General features: G+C 36.5%; 3 protein-coding genes across 3 annotated transcripts; 1 reads left to right on the forward strand and 2 right to left on the reverse strand.

Annotated features, from left to right (window-relative positions):
- Positions 1-1,891: 1,891 nt before the first annotated feature.
- LOC121239635 (protein PNS1-like) lies at positions 1,892-5,429 on the forward strand. The gene is made up of 5 exons (XM_041136913.1): positions 1,892-2,207; positions 2,327-2,623; positions 2,991-3,902; positions 4,594-4,827; positions 4,957-5,429. The coding sequence occupies exons 1-5, from the start codon at positions 2,190-2,192 to the stop codon at positions 5,134-5,136; spliced, it is 1,641 nt and encodes a 546-aa protein (XP_040992847.1). The 5' UTR covers positions 1,892-2,189; the 3' UTR covers positions 5,137-5,429.
- Positions 5,430-8,502: 3,073 nt separating this feature from the next.
- Positions 8,503-9,479, reverse strand: LOC121239721 (N-terminal acetyltransferase A complex catalytic subunit NAA10-like). The gene has a single exon (XM_041137023.1). It carries the CDS (start codon positions 9,325-9,327, stop codon positions 8,728-8,730), a length of 600 nt encoding a protein of 199 aa, XP_040992957.1. The 5' UTR covers positions 9,328-9,479; the 3' UTR covers positions 8,503-8,727.
- A 1,788-nt stretch (positions 9,480-11,267) lies between these two features.
- Positions 11,268-16,355, reverse strand: LOC121239701 (serine carboxypeptidase-like 40). The gene is made up of 8 exons (XM_041136996.1): positions 16,143-16,355; positions 15,558-15,956; positions 13,979-14,086; positions 13,595-13,869; positions 12,289-12,552; positions 11,949-12,160; positions 11,733-11,838; positions 11,268-11,626 (listed from the first exon to the last, which is right to left on the reverse strand). Exons 2-8 carry the CDS (start codon positions 15,940-15,942, stop codon positions 11,471-11,473), a joined length of 1,506 nt encoding a protein of 501 aa, XP_040992930.1. The 5' UTR covers positions 15,943-15,956; positions 16,143-16,355; the 3' UTR covers positions 11,268-11,470.
- Positions 16,356-17,842: the final 1,487 nt, after the last annotated feature.

Raw genomic sequence — 17,842 nt, forward strand, 5'->3', positions numbered from 1 at the left:
TGTTTAATATTTTTTTTTTCCTTGAAGTGGCTGGAGTGGCAACCATGTTGTTCCTGTCTCATGATCATCTTATTCTGCTTATTTATCTCTTGGACCACCTTTTTGTTTTTATCTTGTAGAAAATTAGAGCCATCCATCATTTGAATCATGTTTAATGGTTTACTGAATTTGTAGTAATCAGTAAACACGTTGTCCATTCAAATGTCTTATCCTTCAGCTCAAGTATTCAGTTGTGATAATTCCCATTCAATGGTAATCTGAGATCGAATTCGGTAGTCATTCAACTTTCATAAACCCAACTGGATCAGGGGGAAAACGAATGGTTGCGAAAGGAAAGCCAAAGATGTCCACCAGTAGTGGAGCGTGTTGACAGTGTTGTTATAATTTTGTTTTCTGTTTCATAAATAAACCCAGAAGAATTTACTCATTTATATATAAATCAGTGATGGTGTTTTCCTCTTCTATTTGACTTGATTAAACCAGGAGCTGAGCAATCATTAATTACTGCAAAATGAGATGAAAGCAGCCACTGCTGCTAACAAGGAAGGTGGCCACAGCCAGAGTTGAGTGCTGGCGAGAAGAAATAATAGACGATGAGGCAACAGAAGTATGATGTGGAGAGCTGCAGGTGTGCTGAAAGATGATTTCTTTTAGCAGTACTGAAAGAGGATCTTAATCAGCCTTCAGAATCATTTTTTCATTTTACACTTCCATGCATGTTAGATTGAGATAGTAAAATAATATTCATGGTGTTTACAGTTTAAGAGGCTCTGTTACATGATTGGGATTGTTGGGGAAATCTAAGCAGTTCTTTTATGATCACATCAACAGTGAGTAGAGATTAGGTGGATCCGAGTCATCATATCTGACGGTCCAGGCCCACCCACTTATCATCACAATCTGATACGTCATTTAATAATTAGGTCAGGCCCACATCAGACTGTAGCTTGTGACTTATTGCCAAAAGGAGTGCTCTATATCCTAACAGCACTCTCACCTTGATGGTAAAAGATGAGGGAATTACTGTAGAAAGTAATCGGAGAGAAAATTGCTCTTTCTACGATTAATCTCAAATTCATTGTATATGACCATTAATTTATTAAAATGTGAATTTTTACTTTATCATTTATAATTATATTTATTTGAGGCGATATATTTTAAGTAATTATCATTTAAGCAATTTTTCTTTCTCAACATGACATTTTTCCTTCTTCCCTAACAAAAAATTACTGGGATTAGAATTTATTTCAACCTTACCTTATTTTTTGCTACAAATGGAGAACAACATTCCTAGGATACTTTTCTTTCTTAAAAAAAATGTACCGGCTGAGATAAAAAGAAAAGAAAATTAAAGAAAATGGAAAGAAAACAACATGAGTTGACCATAAATGTAACATAATCAAGTTGGGTGTCGATTAGCGGTCAAAGTTGGAGTTAATCACTGTGCTCGGTAACTGCACTGAGTGCCTGGCACGTCCTGGAAGTGTAACATAGAAAGCAACAAGATGCTTTATCAGGTTAAAAAATTCGGCCTCACACACCACAAATCATCTTTTTTTACCATTACTTTTATTTTTTTTTTCTTATTAAATATATGATATATAGATGATGAATAGAAAAATTTAATTATTTTAAGAAGAATAAAATTAAAAAAAATTTAAAAGATAAAAAAAAAAAATATTTCTGATATATGGTGCGTGTGGCTTACAAATGAGATACGTGCATTTACTGCAAAAGTCAATGACTCTGGTCGTCCTCACCCTTGGATGATCTGACTCCTTCCATCCACCAATCTCAGCCTTCAATTCCTAATCCTATATAAATATAATACTTGCAAAGAAAAAAGAACTCTAATTTAGTATAAATTAAATCCTATTTCTGTATGATCGGTTCCAACTCTGACCGACATCACACACTGTTCCATGACCACCCTTAACTGGTGCTTCTTGTTAAGTTTCTGTCCATCAGGGGCATGTTTGTGCTTGAATCTTCAATGGGGTCCCATGTATTCTGATACTCTGAGGTAAGGTGTAAAAGCGGAGTGAAAAATTAATACAGCATATCCGGTCAGCTGGAAGAGTATCTCCAAGCATCGATAAAGTAACAGCAACGTTGTCCACCACTGAACATAAAAATCAACAAAATTCCAGATACTACCGCCACCAGAGCCTCAGCCGCAGCCGCCGTTAATGGGTGCCGCAGAACCTGTAAGATACGTATCGGATGTTATTTCTTTGAAATTTTGTTTGTTGCTTTTGTTAATTTTTGGTGGGTATTCCATGTGTGTGCTGAAGTTTGAAATGTTGTCGGGCTGTGGTGGTGTTAGGTGGAAGAGAGAGAGACTGACGAGGTTGAAGCGGGAGAGGAGGACGAGGAGGAAGTAAAGGATGTGGAGAAAGGGGATGTGGGTTCTCAAGAAGAGTTGGTTGGGAGCAATAACCATGAAGAGTTTCACTTGTCAAGGATGCAGAGGCTGAACCCTACGAACCCTTTGAGGCTTGTCATTAACAATGCCACTAGAGTTGGAACTCCCTCCCCTTCTCAGCCTACCCATCCTGCTCAGCCTGCCCAGCCTTCTCAGCCTGCCCAGCCTGCTCAGCCTCGCTCTACACCAACCCCACAAGTAAGTTGTCTCGAGTTTGCATAAAGATACTTTGAATTTGATGGCTTTTCAAGTTTCATTTCTGAAATTTCCAAGTGCGTTCCTAAAAAATGCACAAACTTGTTCTAAATTTTTGTTTGTAAATTTCCAGTCATAGTTGTATTTATAAAATTTTTGGCTATTTATCTGAGATGTACCGTAATTATTTCTCACCCTACAAAGCACAGAAACTTTAATTTTTTTCAGTCAATCAACGCAAACTTACGAGTCTATTTATGGTAGCTTATAATTTTGCTATACCCAAATGAAAATATAAAACCGCTGGCTCTCTCTAAAGTAAGTTTCATGGATAACTAAATTTCTGGGTTTCTCTCGCTTTGCAAAGCAGTTATCAGTAGTTACGTTGAATTCAAGAGCGTACACCAACAGAATATCTCTGGTTCTGTTCCTTCTGCACATGGTTGTGGCTGTTGGGCTAGTTGGTTTTCTTATATTCAAGGGTATTCAAGGGCTGATTGAAGGGTCAGAATCTATCAAAACAAAAGAGAAAAAAGTGTTGAGGCATTACCTGCCACAAGTTGAAGCTGCATCGCTTTTGAGCATTACTCTAGCGTTTGCATGGCAAAAGGCAGTCAGGGAATGGCCTAGATTCATGGTTAATTTTATACTGTGGGGTTCATTTCTCTTGTCATTATCTGCTGGAATTCTACTTATTTGCTTCCAAAAGCCTCCCACAGATGGCATTGGAGTCTGTTTTATTGCCTTTGCTGTTGGTGATGGACTATATGCTTGTTGGGTCACGCCGAGAATCGGATTTTGTTGTAAGGTCCTGATGAGATCACTTGAACCTGTATCGAAAGTCCCTGATCTGAATCAGCCTATTTATTGGATGCTTGGGGCCGGATTCCTGTGGATGTCCTTATGGATTTTAGCTGTGGTTGGAGCCTTGAATTTTTACTTCCCCCCATTGATCATTCTTGGGTTGGTTTTGAGCTTGGCTTGGACTGCTGAAGTAATGAGAAATGTTGCTAATTTAACAGTAAGTAGGGTAATTGCTCTCTATTATCACAGGGGAATGCAATCTAATACTCAATTCTGCTTCCAAAGAGCCTTGACTCAGAATCTTGGAAGTGCTTGTTTAGGCTCTCTCTTTGTACCTGCGATTGAGGCCCTGAGAATTGTTGCTCGGGCTCTGAATTTGCTTGAGGGAGAAGATGAGTTCATGTTTTGTTGTGCACATTGCTGTCTCGGAGTCATGGAGTCCATCTTCAGAAATGGAAATGGTTGGGCCTTTGTGCAGGTAATGTTATTGAAAAACCTTTCGCTCTTGTGAATTTTCATCACTCTAATGCCCTTTTATGTAGTGTGAATAGAGGAACGATTAATGAGAGGCTAATACTAACTTGTTGCAGATAGGTCACCAGTGAAAATGTCTCTATTTAAAGGGTAAAAAAACTATGCATTGCAATCAGAAGTAGTTTCTCTAGTGATTAGTAGTTTAGAAGCATTAGTTGATTTTCTGTTACTTATCTATGGCATTTGGGTATGGATTATGAAGATGGCAGAATCTTTTTAGGTGGCTATTGTTATATGAATTATTTCTGATAGTCGTGTTCTGACTTAAAGCTTTGAGAATTTCATTCTGAGTTGAAGTTTACTTTTGTCAGAGTAGTCTAATTTGATTTAGTTAAAAGGGGTCCTCAGTATTGCGTAGTATTTAATGGTTTTTAAGTTTTTCATGCTGCTTCTAGATTTAGTTGAGGCAATATGCTTTTTCTTTTTTTTTTTTATAGGCAATATGTCATTCTCAACTGACAATATTTTACTCTGATTATTTTATAAATGCTGGATCATTTGCAGTGCCATCATTATCTGAATTTGATTGTCAATACAGACCACTAAAGTTTTTTACAAACTGCATTTTCAGTCAATTGTATAAGGCTAATTAACTTAGAGATGTTATTTAGCTATCTTTGAATCCATTTTTACAGATAGCTGCATATGGAAAAGGTTTTGTGAAGGCATCACAAGACACTTGGGAGCTGTTTAAGAAGCAAGAAATGGAATCTATAGTCGACTCTGACATAACCAGCTCAATCTGCTTCCTAACTGGAGTCTGCAGTGGCTCTATCTGTGTCATAGTTGTAGCTGCTTGGACTGCCAAAGTCCACCAAAATTTCACGGCCACCATTTCACTCCTTGCATTCTTCATTGGATACCTCATGGTTGGTAGCCATACTTGATATATCCTACTTTATTTGATTATTTCTCTGTGCATTCAATTCATGTGATCAACTTGGCCATTCTTTAATTTTGATCAATTTAACTTAAAAATTATTACTATGGTGCACCAGACCAGGATTGCCATGGCAGTACCACACGCCTGTGTGAGTTGTTATTACGTTTGCTATGCAGAGAATCCTAACAACAGGCTGTTCGATAAACTAATAAAGGATCGTCTCAACTTGATTAAATCTGGCCGCGATGTTGTTGTGCCTACACCTAGAGCGCCCCACCGGTTTGCAGCAGCATAACCGGGGCTCCATTACTCCTCTAAAGGTATAAAATCAATGTGGACATCATTTTGGTCATACCATTAAAATGTTCCATGCTTTGATCACCCTAAATTGGGGTTTTTGAGGGCTTGATCAACCCAACAGAGCTTGAGCTAAATGATTCACAATGGTAGAGGTGGTGGTGATCATGACAAGATATTGAATGCAAAAGTTCAACCATTATTGGATGTTTTTGTCTTTGTAAGGAACATGGAGAGCCCACTGATATTCAAATGAACAATAGGCTACAAAATAAAAGCGTTTTCTGGTCATGCCCTTTGTATAATGCATATACTTTTGGGATATTTCGATGTAAAATAGTCTCATTGTTGTTTTATAACTCTTTATCTAAAGCCATCAATGATTTCTTTATCTGTGTACTTTATCTAATCTTCTGATGATGTGCATAGTCACACATAAATTCCATTCCTTATTTAAGTACTTGCTGAGAGCTGATTGTATTTGGTAGACGCAACCAAATCTCCCTCTCTCTTTGATGGATGTGATCTTTGCCTTGTAGGGGTTCGTTCTACCTAATCTTTACTCAAAACACAAAATTCCTTCCAAATATTTAACAGTAGACTAAAATATTGCATACAGAACTCATCTAAAGAAAGAATAATATCAACAAAGAATTTATAGGTTAATCATAATTTTTAGAACATTAGTTAGACAATTAAATTCCCATTGGATGCGGTGTTGACAGCAACATTTGGTATTTATCGTTGAACATGCCCCTTTACATCATCCCCTACTTTTATATTTGCATAACATCCTACCAAACCTATAATGCCTATGGGAACAGAGGTCCCGTTCCGATCGAATCTGTTTGTGTATTATTGGAAGTAGAGCAGGATTATTCTCCTTTTTGTTCTTTTTTATGGAACTAGAGACAACTCTAATTGCGTGCAGTGAAGGCTAAGGTAACTCACTTTCAAATGATGGGACTCCAATATTTCCTACTTTTTAATTTCCTAGTCCCCAAAAGACTTTTGCAGGATGATGTGGTATTGCTCATTAGGTGTAAAGTTGGGTGTGTTCGAGACGGTTCAGAGGAAAGGACTTGAGAAAGAGCCTTTCTTTCTTCCTTCCCCTAGTGTAAACATAAGAAATTTCGGAATCTTATTTTAGAAGTATAGGAACCCTAAAATAAGTTACCTGATTGAATCAAATAATTCAGGGATAGTTCATGTCGAGTGGGAGATTCAACCCAGTCGATGACTTGAAAGACCAACCACAGAACCCGAAGTTTCAGTCCACCTCGTGTAAGCGACTTTGAAGCGGGCAGCGTTTTGAACATTTTCTTTAACCACTTCACTCAGAAAATAAATCAAATATGAGGTAATCTTGAAAATCAGTGACACCAAGTTAACTGCTTACCCAAAAGGAGCTTGCAAAAGTTGGCACTTTCCGAATGGTACAAGGTAACAAATTCAAAGGAAACGACTAGTTACCATTTGTTTACACGTAAAGTGCATAGTTAAAGAATAAAGACATCGACTAGTGTTCAAAGACAGCATTCCGTTCATTGACCCAAATCAACGTTGCCCCCCCCATAGCCCATAGGAATATAAGCCCGTAAGCCCAACAAAAAGCCCACTAAAAACCTTGCAATTGTAAAACCTGACCTCCCACGGCACATGGATAACCAAACTGCGATGGCTTGAAGACAGTCATAACTGGCAGTATTTACCATGTTTTCCTTTATTTTTAAAGAAAAAGATATAAACTGTGTTTCCCAGAAGCCATGAATTGCCCAACATAGGCAACTACCAGTGAAGGCAACCTCTAGAGAAAAGTTAGTATTTCTGGCGCAAGTCATTTGCTTATCAAAAGACCTAGAGAGAACCATGTTGAGAGAGAATCTTATTGATTATGGGTGAACGACTAATGTGATAATTTACACATCTTTCGACAGGACTTCAAACTTCAGCTTAATAGCAATCCCATGCTGGTGTGATCAACAAGGAAAACATTCAAATGGATACATAATCTTCAGAGGATCTACACCTAATCAAAATCACCTAGAACCCCATTGCAATAGATAATCTTGTTACTTGCATTAAGCCTATAAGAGACCTGTCAATAACGAAATGACTCATATATAACCTTTCTGTCCTCCCTCAAATCCTATCACTACACTTACAAGGAAAAGAGAAGAAAAAAGTCTCCTCATCAAGTGAAAATCGATATTGCATGCAACTCATCACTTGTATTGAAACTAAAGCAGAATATTTTCCCCTGTTCCCTAGTGACATTGGCTTCTCAGTTACTACATTTACAACTTGGTGATATTCCTTTCTTTTTTTCAGAGTCCTGTTTGGACTCCAATTCCAACCAGATAATTATGACCAACTCCTTTTTTTGATAAGTAGATAATTATGATCAATTCGGACTCTAACTACGACATCTCTGACTCCAATAGGAGCGGAGATTGGAATGGAGTCAGAGTAGTGCAGTTTCTGCACAGCCCTATGAAGTATCAAGCACACAAACAAAGTACCAAAAGCTACAAATAAATCTTTGCAAGATCAAGAGTCTTGAGCACAGAACCAACGGACATTAGGAGAGCTCCTGGATACCTGGGCTATGCCTATTTACTTGTCAATAAAATCTCTTATTACTTAAAAAAAAAAAAAAAAAAGAAGAAGACATTTAGAGGAGAGTATGGCAAAGATACTAGCCCATAAACATATTCCTCAACGATATTACACACATTAAATAAAGCCAGCAAGCTCTAGTTCAAATTACATTCCCTCCCCTCATAAGAACAGAGATAAAAGGTGAGATTATGGGTTTATGTAGCTCATAATATTAAAAATAAAATAGTATAAGATAAGATAAGTTCTGATTTTATCAAATTAAACCCAATTTAACTCAACTACCACTTCACAAAAGTGCACAAAACCTTTTGCTAGCTTTTTGATTCAGGTTTAATTCTGGTGAAAAGGAATACCACAGTCATAAGACTTCCATGAGATCATCTCAAAACTTCCTAGCCCTTATAGAGCAACCAACAAAGCAATGAAAACGGTAGATTACTAGATAAACAAGCTAAGACTGTTTTTTTTTTTTTTTTAAAAAAAGCCCCATCTCGAAGACTTCGTGTTTACTCGGCCTCAAACAGCAGATAAAATTGTTTCTCATAAAGCAAGGGACATAATTTCTCATTTAGAAGTTAATTGAACTTTCACCAATGCACGACCTTGATCATAAGTAATAACACAACTACCATACGTCAAATAAATACCATCCTTTGAAGGCAATACTACTTGAAGTAAATTTCAAGTAAAAATGCTAAAAATACTAGAAATGTAAAGCTAGGCTCTAAAACCCAATACAATCTACACCATAAAAGTACACATAACATTGTATATCCATGTTCACCATAGTAATTTACTACTGTCATGCATTATTCCTCATAAAACCAGCCCAGCAATTAAAACCGACAAGACAAAAAGAAACAGAAAAGAAAAATAAATAACAAAATCCAACAACACATACTTCCTCGGATGCCCGATTCATCAAATGCTTAATCGTAACGCCTCTTCCTCTCTCTCACTCTCACTATCACGTTGCCTTCGCCTCCTTCTTTCCACTCACCTTGGCATCCACCGAGGAGCAACATCCACCACCATGCTCATGATGATGAGCATGCCCGTGACTATGCCCATGGTCATGATGATGATGATGATGATGATGAACCTGCTTCTCTTTCAACTGCTTCCTCATATCATAGGCATCCTCCCCATCAGCATAGTACTTGGCCTCCACATCATGAATCTTATAACCCAAGGTCTCCGTATACAGATTGAAGGCAGCCCTGTTGCTCTTCCTTACGTGAAGCGACACGTACTCGGCCCCAAAAACTTGCTCCATAGCGTTCTGCGCCGCGTTCATAAGTTTCGTGGCCAGGCCGAGCTTGCGGTGGGTGCGGAGCACCGCTAGGGAAGTGATGTGGCCGTGGCACTCGTTGCTCTCCTCCTCCATCTTGGCAAGCACGTAGCCGACGATGCGACCGTTGTAGTCCTCGGCCACATAGAGGAGCTGTGGCCAGGAGAGAATGTGGTAGAGGTAGTACTTCATCTGATAGTTCTCCGGGAGGCAAAAGAGATTGCAGGTCTGCATGGCCAAAAGGTCATCTATGGTGGCTTTGCGAATGCACACCATTTTTTGGGTCGGTCTAGGTTTTGGCTGATCTGGTGGTTTTTAGTGTTAGGGTTAGGGTTTGTGCGATGGTCGATTTTAGGAATTTCGGGGTGAAGAAGAGGATCAAGTAGTCGATACTAGTTATTGGGCTGTGGGCTTAGAATTCTACTATTGCATATTTTGTGGGTTTAAAAAAGAGGACTTTTGTTGTTGAGAATGAAACATCATGGATATTCACGTAACTTCTAGGCCCGAAAGTTATTTCTTAGCAACATTTTTGGCACGTGTTTGATTAAAAAAAAAAAACTCGTCACAAATAAAAAAAAAAAATTATATTTATCATCTACACATCATATATAACACATAATTTTTTATTTTTTAATTTTTTTCACTTACCAAATGTATAGTGTATAGATTATGAGTAGAAAAATTTAATTTGTTTAGAAAGAATAAAACTAAAAATATTTTGAAAAAATAAATATTAAAATAAGTATAGCGTGTAGAGATGATGAGTAGCAAAATCCAACAAACAAATATCAAGTTGAAATTGTCTAAATAGGCCCACACCAAGCGTAAAACACCGAATCATGATTAAAAAAAAAAGAAAAAAGACGACACCGGAAAGTAAATAAAATATATATGTGAAGAATAATTATTTGGCCCAATTAAGGAACTCTAATTTTATTAATAAATCATGAAATTAATTAATAAATAATGAAATTATCTTAATTACTTACAATGTGATATACCTCGATATAATATTAATGTTTTAACCACAAAGAAATCTTACAAAAATAAATTTATTAATTATTGTAAAATAAATTTAAAGTACTCTCATATAAAATTTTATGAATTTATTTTTATTTTTATAACATCTTTGTTGCTAACTCAACGGTACTAAAATTGATATGCCCACACAGAAAGGTGGAATATTTGCTGGCTGCATAAATGGATCGAGAATGCTCTCTCTCTCACTCTCTCTCTAATATTTATTGATTTGGTACTTTTAGCTTGTTAATATAAAATAAATCCTAGTAATCTAGCTAGCCGGCCGATGGTGCGTAGTACTGATCCCACAATTCGCAAGAGCGAGCTGCATCACGTACAGCTATAGGGTGCTGAAGTACTACTACTCCACGTTAAATTAAGAGTGAGTTACCATGCCGTTCCACTTTTACTGTTGACATATTGTTTAATAGTTTTTTTTTTATATTTTTTTAATACATTTAAATATTTTTAAAAAATAAAAAAATATATTAATACACTTAAAATTATTTTCTTAATTATTAAATAAAAAAAAAATTTGACCAACGATTAAATAGAATGGTCAAAGTGGCGGCAAAGTAAACTTTCTAGCATGAGGTGGTTGGTTGTATGTCTATGCAATAATAACCACTTAAAAATGTAAACTTTCTTGCAGCTAGCTCTCCTTACATTGTTTCAACTTTCAAAGTCGATTCACGACTACATATATATAAGGAAGCCTTAGATAGAAGTGGGTCGAGCATTCTGAGATTTTGAGATTGTGAGCAGTTTCAAAGTGGTATTATACACTGCAAAACAGTCATCATTTGATTGCTCGATCCTTCAGTAGGGTAATTAAGCTGCTGCATGCAAGTGCAGGAAAAGTACCCCTTGTTGATACAACATGATTTTGATTGGAGTTGTTAATGGCAATCATTACCACTATGTTTGGCAATCAATAATGTGGAGAGCCAGAGCCCCATGCTTTTTCATGCCTACGACAATGTTAGATGTCTTTTACTGATAAAGTTATTATTATACACGTTCATGAATCATGAAGGCGTTCTGATATTGAATCCTATATTTGCAGCGAATTAACATGCATGGTTGGATTCATTGGAAAGGTGATGGCGATATTAGTGCAGGGCTCCCGTTTCGAGAGGTGAAATACAATCCAAACCATATATCAAAATGGAAAGAGAAGAAGGAAAAACAATCATCATTTTGCTTTAATTAAATGCACCTTGCTTGGCTATACCAGTACTTTTTGAATAATTCAACCTCGACGTTGGAACTAAGCAAATGGAAAAAAAGAAAAAGAAAAAGAGAGAGCGGAGAAGAAATTGACACTAGCAATCTTTTGGTGTCAACCTAGTTGAAAGTTGGAACTAAGCAGCAAATGGAAGAATAAATTGAAAAGCTAATATCTTTTGGTGTCAGGAAGAGGTGTGCCATCAAGGAAATGCTTGATCAAAGAAAATGCTCTGGCAGGCTGGTAGCTGGGAACTTGATGCCCTGCCCCTCTAATTGTTGCCAATGTGAGGTCTCCCTTGTACACTTCTGTATACCCACCAACCTGTGCCACGAGCAGAACCATTGATCAAAAACCACAACGTACTTAAGTTTCTTAGGATCGATCGACGTTTAGAATGAAAAGCAAAGGACAAAAAAAGAGAAGTTACCTCTCCATTTAAGTACCAAGGGTGCCATGCAGTCTTAACAGGAAGACTCATTTTATTCAGAGAATACTTTGTCGATGTAAATGGAACCCTTCCATCAATGTCCCCACTGCATTTTATTTAACATGTATAGACTCATTTTAAGATTGATAGAGAAGTTATTATTTTTTGGACAGTATCTCAATTTTATAAAGATCGAGATGATACTCAATGTTTTACCTGAAAACCCAAACTCGAAGTCCGTTGGCCATGAGCTCCCGCAGAAGGGGAATGATGGTTGAGGGGCTATCTCCCCAGTCTGTTATGATATCACTGCACGGTTCCCAGTCATGTGTAAGCTTGGTTACATTGGCATGAAGGGCTTCTTGAACCTCGGGCCGATTCAGATAAACATACACATAACCATCGCTGCATGGATCGAAATTGAATATCTGCAACTCCCAAATAAAACATGATCATATTTTGATGATACACCATGTACTATTTCATATTTTACCAAAAAGACAAGGCCTAAGCATAGAACATTACAACAAAAAGGGAATTATTTTTCAGTACTTACAGAAACTTTCTTGGGCTGAGGTGTAGTGTAGTTGGCCATGGTGCAGAGGGGAGCATATATGTTGTAGATATCGAGGTAGTAAGTATCCCGGCCGGCAGCAGCGGTGGCTTCATTACACTCGCGATTTTGACGCTTGGCTTCGGGTGAAAAATCACAGTATTTGTTTATTTTTTGGGCATCCTCATCCGAAATGAGTGCGTGGCTCGCAAAATAATCGTACATTCCTCGGTTATCTGTTTCTTCATTGATCACTGCATTCCCAATCTGTGTATAACGTATAACATGCAATAAATCGAAATGATGTAAATAATATAAAAAAACATGAGATAGTACGAATATTTACTGCATGCTACTGATCTATCTGCAAGTGAAATGTGAAATATTATAAACATGCATTTTAAATTTAATTACCACATGCACTTAATAATCATGACAAAAATATTGACAACTTTCTATCTAGCATGCACCCAATTAATTCACACTTTATTTTTTTGTTTTGTTTTGGGGGGTCGACCCAAAAATGATGGTGTAAACAAAATCATGACAGACTAACTATAGAGTGTGAAAAATAAAGAAAGTTGACGAAGAAAGATTAATCATTAATTTTGCACTTTGCGACAATTTTTATGCTGACTGCAAGAAGGTGCAAGGTTGTTGGCAAGCACATCGATCTCACGGCTGGAATAAAAATCCACTAGAATATTTCGAGTACTTCTTGAAATCTCAACTATTATATCTGATTAATTAGGAAAAATTAAATATATATCTTAAAATAAATTCTAATCTATTAATTTGTTGAAAATAGATAATTAATCGATATTCTTATTAGCATGGCAATTAATTAACAGTAATACATCGATCATGAATACATCAAATATATATATTATATCAAGAATTAAATCATGCAAGCACTGATCATATATATATATTGCTTAAAGACAAAAATGGTTACTGCGTTAATTCGTTTAGTACAAGGCTGTCACGGGGTTAATTAGGTCCACCCCTAGCATGGGGTTGGACCCAATTGATGATCAGGCACTTTACCATCATGAACATATGAAAAAAAAAAAAAAGAAGAAGAAGAAGAAGAAGAAGAAAAAGGCGCTAGAAGACAAAGGTCGGTATAACTTCCAAATTTCAATAATTTCTTTACGTTGAAAGACATAAACATAAGTACTACTAATTTCAAGTATGATTTTTAATTATTTTTGCCGCCATGAAACCTAACAGCTTCCCATCAATTATTATTTGATATTATAATAATTTTGTATGTGTCTGCACGCGAGAGAGAGAGAGAGAGACTTACAATAATTCCCTTGAGGTTGATAATGGTCTTGTTAGCCTTCTTATTATGATAAAGAATGGTGTGTGCAAGTTGAGGAACATAATGCCCAGCATAGCTTTCTCCAGAAATATAAAAAGGCCTGTTCTTGTACTCAGGAAATCTCTCCAGCCAGTTCACCAAGAATACATAATTATCTGCTGCAGTTTTTCTATCACCGCACGTCTTATAATCGGATGATGTGTTCGAGTACGAATATCCTACTCCGGCCGGAGACTCGAGGAACAGAAGGTTTGCAGCTGAAGAAACGAAAATTCCAAAAAAAAAAAAAAAAAAAAAAATTAGAAAAAAAGAAAAAGAAACTCTATATATATTCAGGTAAAATTAATTTATAACGAGAATTTTTACCATAGTTCCAAGAAAATCTGTTTGCGTAAAGTGTTTTGCCGTCACTGCGGACGCGGAATGGTCCGAGCTCTTGCATTGCTCCATAGGCCAAGGATGAACAACCTGGGCCTGCATGCATAGAAATTAAGCAAAGGTCATGATGAAGTAGACCGGCGCTAAAAAATTCGAATTTTGATAATATATAAATAAATTTCCAGCATGTTACTTATTATACTAAAATAATTATGTGCTTCCCAATACAGTAAATTAACCAATGGTTTGCATGCACGTACACTCAATGCTAAACAATGCAATAAATTTATTATTTTTTGTTTTGGGTGAGTAGAAGCTAAGTAATTAATAGGCAATGGAATTTTTTTTTATTGCTCTTATTATTATTAAAAGGGGCCGACGTTATATTTGAACAATTTAATAGCGGTTTAAGAAAATGTTTACAAAAATATGCGATGCTTTTTCCAAGGAGGGCATAGATTTATCAAAAACACAATATAAAAAGGCATGTTGAGTCGTTGACTAACAATGCCAGAGTGAAAAAAAAAAAAGAAAGAAAGATCGATAATTTAATTTAATAAACCATATATATATATATTTTTATGTAAAATTGCATGATTGTTAGAACATGCATGCCCGCCGAGAAATCCCATGCATGCACGCCGGGAAATCCGATCCACAGGACTCCTGTGACAGGAGTGAAGTTTGGGATTTGATCCCCAGATCTTTCACACAAAAAGCGGTGACAATACGCACCATGCATTGCATGCAGTACCCCAGCAAGAGGGTTGACATATATATACTTAAAATAATAAAAATATGAAAAATATTTTATAATCACACAGATGAAATATAAATATATACGTACTCACACACATGAGTTTGAATTAAAAAGGAAGACCGCCAAGCATTAATAATAATATTTATGGTGAATTAATAAACAATATAAATATTTCACAATCGCGAAATTAATTATTTCTATAAGGAACAAAACTGAACATGGCAAGTTGTTTTTAATGAGACGTTCATGACTAGCTAGCTAGCACAGATCAGGAAAGAAGAAGAGGAAGATTCGAAGCAATATGAATCCTTTCATCGTAAGCATGATCATTAATTTGTAGTCTACTACAGTACACCTGGACACTCTTCTTGTGATCATGATCATTAGATCAGTAATGACCTAAAGAAAAACGGGGATTGTCCCGCAAGTCATGAACTAAGTGTGGTCTAGCTTATAACTTCAAAGAGGATAAAGAGTGAAAGATAACTACCACGCGGTTATACTATTGATGATGATGATGAAAATATCATGAATTCTATGTCAGGTTCTTTGAGATTTTTGTGTGATATTTTTACATCTTCCCATCCCAACTCTCTCTTGTCGTGTCCCTCTAAAACGGGAAAGAAAGAAACGAAAACAACCAAAAAAAAAAAAAGGAATATGTAGGTATATGCAGCTAGCAGACAAAACAATTAATGTATTTTTTCAAGTACTGTTTCCTCAATTCAGCCTAATGATATTGACAAAAGGATGGAGATCACTGAGAATGGAACAGATATGTATGTATGTATGTATGTATGTATATACCTCCATTAAGCCAGAGAAGAAGAGGCAATGAATCTTTATTGGGATTGTTGGCTTCAGCAAAATAATAAAAAAGCGCACGACCCGCGGCTTTATCCACCGTGACATACCCACCATACTGTGAGAATTTCACCTGTGGTTGTCCAGGCAGTCTCTCGATCCTGTCTTCCTCCTTTGAGCACTCCTGAGGAACATAAACTTTGTCTTCGTTGACAGCCTGAACTGCCTCGAAAAGACTGGTATCGAATCCGAAATTTGGCTTCAACTTGGACTGCCTGAGAGGAGGCAGACCTTGTTCTTTCATTTTGCCATGAGTTTGAGCCACAAAGCCCGAAAGAAGGATCAGACAGAACAAAAGAACCCAACAAATAGACTGACTCGATCCCATTCTGTTTTCTGTTTCTGCAGAATGTGAACAAAAGAGAGACAGAAGAAGGAAGAAATGTTGAGTCAGAATCTTCAGATCCAAGAGTAGTGTTGTTTACATGAAGTTTATATCACACGTATATATAAAGATGGGTACGTAGTAGAAGCAATTAATGTAGGTTTCAACTAATTTCAGCGACCACGAAGGAATTAGATATATACCATAAAATTGGAGATTTACAGATTGTTTTTGGCCTGTTATCACCAGTCACGTTCTGCCATGTGGGTGGTCTTGGGGGAGTGTTTGGTCTTTTACAATTTATTACCACACGCAATTATATCCAGAATCCAACATTGATGGCACACTCATTCTGATAAGGGGATTGTCCGTGAAATCAGGATTGGGAATGAACCAGCAGGGCCGGAAACAGGAATCATCTCTCGTTAATTATTCGTCTTAATTTGTTAGAGCGTTTGGTGAGAGCTATAAGACAATTCCATATGATAAACAAATTACTTCCTTTCTTGTTTCTATCGATCAGCTAATAAATATTATAAAATTTAATTCTAAAATAAACTAATTCCTTTCTTGTTTCTATTGATGATCAGCTAGAAAATTTAGTTCTTAGCTGTGACCACAGCATGCATACTAATGATTCTGTTCTGTAAACAGTAAGCAAATTCCCTTTGTTCTGCTCTTAGTGGATTTTTCTGTTGATTCTTATCCGCTAATGGCATGTTTTAATGTGAGACAAAGGCAAAAGGGTGTTATTTCAGGCAATACAATAGCCATTATTTTTGTAATTTACTTTCTGATCATTGGTTATTTGCAGGGGTTTTTGGGTGTGTTCAGGGTACAAGATACCTGTGCACCTTACAGTTTTGAAGAGTTTTGACCCACTCGACTGCTAGAAATAGGAACAAAAAATGCAGAGAATTAAGGATGCACATGCAAAGTGATATATCTACTAGAGACTCGAAAGGACTTGCTGTTTTTCTGCAAACAGATTGCAAGCCAAGCCTTGCCTAAGATAAATTGTATTAATGGAGAAAAAGTCGAAGTGATAAAACTTTATTGGGATGGGACTTGAAGTACTCGATCTGATGCAATGATTGAGATGTGGGGGAAAATGGAATATTGTATGAATTGGGTGTTTTATTAGAATACTTCTTACTGGTGGGTAGGGATTCCTTTTGGATGGATCGTTTTGGAGATACTTTCTATGAAACTTTCTCTAATTGATTACAACAGATCAATTGGCTTTTTGGGATTGGGAAGACACCAAAATTCCTCTCAACAGACCATGACAATGTTCAGTTTTGATTCTGCATGCTGTATGGGCGAGAGCAAAGGAACAAAAACAAGTTGGAGCATTCGAGGTCGAGTATGACACAAAATAAAAACTACCAAAGTATGGGGTTGATCATAATTTCAGAGGAAAAAATGGGATGCATGCATGTCTTTGTGTTTTAGTAAAAGATGTATATTTTAATAACTTTAAAATATAGACAAAGTCCTGTGTTCTGATTGGCATAAACTTCAGTCTTTAAAATGAATGTTTTGGTTTCGAAACCCTCCCTCTCCAAATGTATCAAAAAAATAAATAAATATGAATTTGGATCAAAACAAACTTATTTGTCTTTTTCTTATGTTTATCTGTATATCCAAATAATTTAATATAAAATAAAATGAAAATCCATTGGAGGTTTTGTGCCTATCTTCAGAGATGTTTTTCATTCTTATGGTGAATCGTAGAAAAGAAAAAGTGAGTGTCCAATAAGAAATTGAAATATGATTGGGTTGCTAATAGGACCTTCAAGTGTTGGATTCAAGGCCCATATGGATCATATGGAAACCCATATTCTTTAAAGAGGATCCAATAAGTTTTATAGATTTGGGTAGTTTTGGTCCAATAATATAA

Source organism: Juglans microcarpa x Juglans regia, chromosome 7D, assembly GCF_004785595.1.
Source record: "Juglans microcarpa x Juglans regia isolate MS1-56 chromosome 7D, Jm3101_v1.0, whole genome shotgun sequence".
Lineage (NCBI taxonomy): Eukaryota > Viridiplantae > Streptophyta > Magnoliopsida > Fagales > Juglandaceae > Juglans > Juglans microcarpa x Juglans regia.

Bases quoted from the DNA above. Each gene is read 5' to 3' on its own strand.
- LOC121239721 (XM_041137023.1), bottom strand. From the start codon at position 9,327: ATGGTGTGCATTCGCAAAGCCACCATAGATGACCTTTTGGCCATGCAG.
- LOC121239701 (XM_041136996.1), bottom strand. From the start codon at position 15,942: ATGGGATCGAGTCAGTCTATTTGTTGGGTTCTTTTGTTCTGTCTGATC. The intron at 13,870-13,978 runs GTAAAAATTCTC...TCGTTTCTTCAG, and splicing joins CAGATTTTCTTGGAACTATG to CTGCAAACCTTCTGTTCCTC. The intron at 12,553-13,594 runs GTAAGTCTCTCT...CGTTATACACAG, and splicing joins TCAACCTCAAGGGAATTATT to ATTGGGAATGCAGTGATCAA.
- LOC121239635 (XM_041136913.1), top strand. The intron at 2,624-2,990 runs GTAAGTTGTCTC...TTTGCAAAGCAG, and splicing joins GCTCTACACCAACCCCACAA to TTATCAGTAGTTACGTTGAA. The intron at 4,828-4,956 runs GTTGGTAGCCAT...ATGGTGCACCAG, and splicing joins TCTTCATTGGATACCTCATG to ACCAGGATTGCCATGGCAGT.